Below are 3,776 nucleotides of genomic sequence, written 5' to 3' on the forward strand. Positions count from 1 at the left end.
CACAAGAACAACGTTGGATGACCATGGGCTATGTGATTCACTTATCACTCCAGATGACAACAGTTGTTGAAGGTGACTATGAACTTCTTCATACATGGCAGGAGGTATTCTTCTATGGCGTTGCTTAAATGGAATGTCCTTGGTCAAGTGGATGCGATGTCTTACAGCAGAACTGTGTCCCAAGTCATCATCTCCCTTGGAAAAATATGTCCTTGAACTTGAGGATGACTCCAAGTCCTAAGTCCAGTTCCTCTTGAGATATGCTCTTCTGCTCTATATCAACCTGTTCAAGCAAGCGCTTCTCATCTTCTGACTCCAATGGCATCAGTCCTTTAAACATGATGGGTTGAAGCTCGCATAGCAGTGCTCTTGGTCGTACAACAACTGTCTGGGTAGTGACGTTGGCTACGTGCACATAAACTTCGCTAGGGTGCTCAAAGTTGAAGTCTACGATGGAGGGAGCAATGTCAAGGTCACTTGGAATCGCAGCGTTGTCAGTCGGTTGGATCAGTGCACATACTTTAGGAAAGTTCACATTCTTCACTACATTGCCTCTGATGACTACTTGACTGTTGGCAACACCATACTGTGGAAAGCCAAGTACCAGGGTGTATGCAGTGCAGCCTTCTGTAGAAACTGGACACAATGTGTGTTCTTGCATCCTTCCAGTAGGTGGCATAAGATGTTGGTCCCAAGTAACGCAGGCACTTTAGAATTAAACTGGGTGTCTGTCGATACAAGAAACAAACAAGAAACCAGTTTGGCTGATGCTATCCCAGATGTTTCCAACTTGACATCCACATATCCTGTATAAGGTAGCGACTCTCCTCCAGCACATTCGATGTTCAAAATGTTATCAAGTAGCTCCAAAGGTACATGCTTTAAGTAGGAATCATAGAAGGTCTGTGATAATATAGACACTGTAGCTCCTGTGTCTAGAAGTGCTCTTGCCTTTACCCCTTCAATATGAATGTCCACTTCATTAACGTTACCCACAAGTCCATCGGGGATTCCTTTTTCCCTATCTCTGGGGCGCTTGTAAAAACCTACAGGCGGCCCCTGCCCATAGGCCTGCGCGAGTTTAAAGCACTTCCACATCTAGAATGGTCCAGTCTAACTGTGCATGTGTGTTGAGTATGTCCAGCCAGTCCACATCTCCAACAGGTGGGCCCCATTACCCTCTGTGGTCTGTACTCCATGTCTTGAGCTTGTCCATATGAGGCTTGGCAACCACCTGATCCTTCATTCCATGGTGGCCTATAGGAATCGTAGCTAGCGTGGCCTTGATCCTCTCTCGACTGCTGTCTGTTTCAGTTAGGGGGTCCACTTGATGGCATTGACCTCTGATCCGGGGCAGGATAAGGAAACTCTTGCTCTGTTGCACTTGTTAATCTCATCCCAGCAACTTCAGAAGTAAGCTTGTTGATCATAGCTTTCATTTCCTTAATCTCCTTCTTCCACCCAGGCTCCTGTGCAGTGGCACTCTTTGCTGTTCCTGGTGTCTTTGTCTTAGCAGATGGGACTGTGCTCAACTGATTGTTCTCTATCTCCCGGAGAGCTTCTAACAGGTCATCAAAGTTATTGATGGTATCAAACTTGTGTCCTGAGATGTTCTTGAGGTCTGACTTGAGTCCTGTCCAAAGCATACTCCTAAGCATCTCATCAGAATCCTCATTGCTGGTCGGCTTATCCTTTAGGGCATGGGAAAGAAGTTCCTCCAAACGACAAGCCCACTGTGACACATCCTCCTCTTCCTTCTGTCTAGCGCTATAAAACTGTGCCATCCTTAATTCCCTCCCCTCGACTACTCCAAAAACAATACTGAGCTTCCTTAGCAGGGATGAAATACTGGTCCCAGGCCTCATGTTGACGGCGATCGTAGCAGCCTCTCCCTTCAAGGAATCCTTGATTGCCTGTTCCTTAATATCCTGTGTATAAGATGAAGATTCCAAAAGCCCATCAACACGATACCTCCAGACGTCATAAGGTGTTTCCTTCCCAGTCCTGTCTCCACTGAATTGGGGAATTCTAGGAAACCTATGATGATTCATAGCACTAGCCTGAGCTCCATTTCCTGTGTCAGAAGAGTTTGATTTCTGTTCCACAACTGGTTTAACCTCAGTCTTAACTGACAATACATCCTGTAGCCAAGATTGGAAATCCTCAGGAGAATTAGCCTTGGGTTTCTCCTTTCCACGCTTGAATGCTTCCAGAATATTGTCAATTTCCGTCTGAGAAAACTCAATGATTTACCGAAGAGTGAGCACAGAATATAATAATCAAAGAATTGCAAAATCACAAACTCATACAATGCAAGTAGAACTCACAAATTCCAAGAAATCGCACAAGATGTCAAGAAACCAAGCAACCTCACCTGATCAAACCTAGTCCAAGTTCAAACTACAACACACAAACAATACCAAACCAATGAAAAGAGTCCAGTACTCCCACTCAGTGAGGGTGATACATCTCACTGAGGATCAATGACAAACACAAACTGTTCCATAATGAACTTCACAATATAACAGAACACTTCAGATTTATAAACTCATCTGCTGAAAATTGAAAAACAAATATGGTCAATAAAGAACTTCACTTACGAAAGGTTCCACTGAGTAAATAAAAAAAATAGATATATGGTTACATGGTGCAACGTGCATATACTGAGTGCGGCTAAGGTAATCAGTCAAGTCTGTCAGTCAGAAAGAGAGACAACACAAGCCACTTATACCTACATAATTACAGAAAGTTTAACACCTTATTATAGATAAGCTTAAACCTACTCACTTTTATTACACAGTCACACAAACTCACTTCAACCAAACACGCATTGCAAGGTAATATAACTAAGTAAAGTAACTAAGGCATGACAGATAGGTAATATGGTGATCACCAACTAGTAGGGTACCCTTAATGACAAAGGTAACTAATGTAACTAAAGTAACTAACTAAAGTAACTAAATAAAGTAACTAACAAAACTCTAAACTAACTAAACTCTAAACATCAAATTCTATTTCACAAGTGAAAAACTAATAGCTGCATTCAATCACATCTTAATTATGAACACAACTAAGAAATGGTTAAGTTTAATTTACAAAACACAAATACTTATAGTTGATGAAATAGTATCACATCTTGTCTAACAATGACAAGATAATCCAATATATCAAATTTAAATTACATATTATCAGACAAATTTAGCACAATATGATTACCTTATGGGTATATAATTTGTGAATTTACAAATACATAAGTAGCAAGTTACACTGCTCCATGACAAATACGCAATTAATATATATAAACTGTGATCACATGATCACGAGAAAGATAGAACAAAGCGATCCAAAGACACTGAAAGCTGACGTGCAATGTCAGACGCGTACGCGGCCAAGATTACATAGTGTCACAGTAAATTACAAGTAGAGCTCTACTATATACTACTAACACGTATGCGAGTACAGCTGATATCTCACTGATGTGGCACCTCACTCTCCTCTTTCGTCAGTTTTCCTCACCGGGGGCTCCATTTTGTAGCAGGTTAGGGTGGTGCAAATATCACAGTTAAGACCAACGCCTGCTGGGGGTGAGTTGCGACCAAAAAGCCACAAGTTTATTTTCCATTCCAATATTCACCATGGAACATAATTGAACAAATAATAAATAAATAATTATACTCATTAAAACATTGCACTTATCACCGTTATTTATATAATAATTAAAATGCATTCACATTATATGATGTTTTCCATATTACTTCAACTGTATCAATGCACTT

At 41.0% G+C, this 3,776-nt stretch overlaps 1 protein-coding gene across 1 annotated transcript; it reads right to left on the minus strand.

The window, feature by feature from the left end:
* Positions 1-1,310: 1,310 nt before the first annotated feature.
* Positions 1,311-3,528, minus strand: LOC124124774. The gene is made up of 2 exons (XM_048389286.1): positions 3,517-3,528; positions 1,311-2,231 (listed from the first exon to the last, which is right to left on the minus strand). Exons 1-2 carry the CDS (start codon positions 3,526-3,528, stop codon positions 1,311-1,313), a joined length of 933 nt encoding a protein of 310 aa, XP_048245243.1.
* Between the last annotated feature and the right edge of the window lie 248 nt (positions 3,529-3,776).

This window comes from Haliotis rufescens, unplaced genomic scaffold, assembly GCF_023055435.1.
Source record: "Haliotis rufescens isolate VD_foot unplaced genomic scaffold, xgHalRufe1.0.p SCAF_8, whole genome shotgun sequence".
NCBI lineage: Eukaryota > Metazoa > Mollusca > Gastropoda > Lepetellida > Haliotidae > Haliotis > Haliotis rufescens.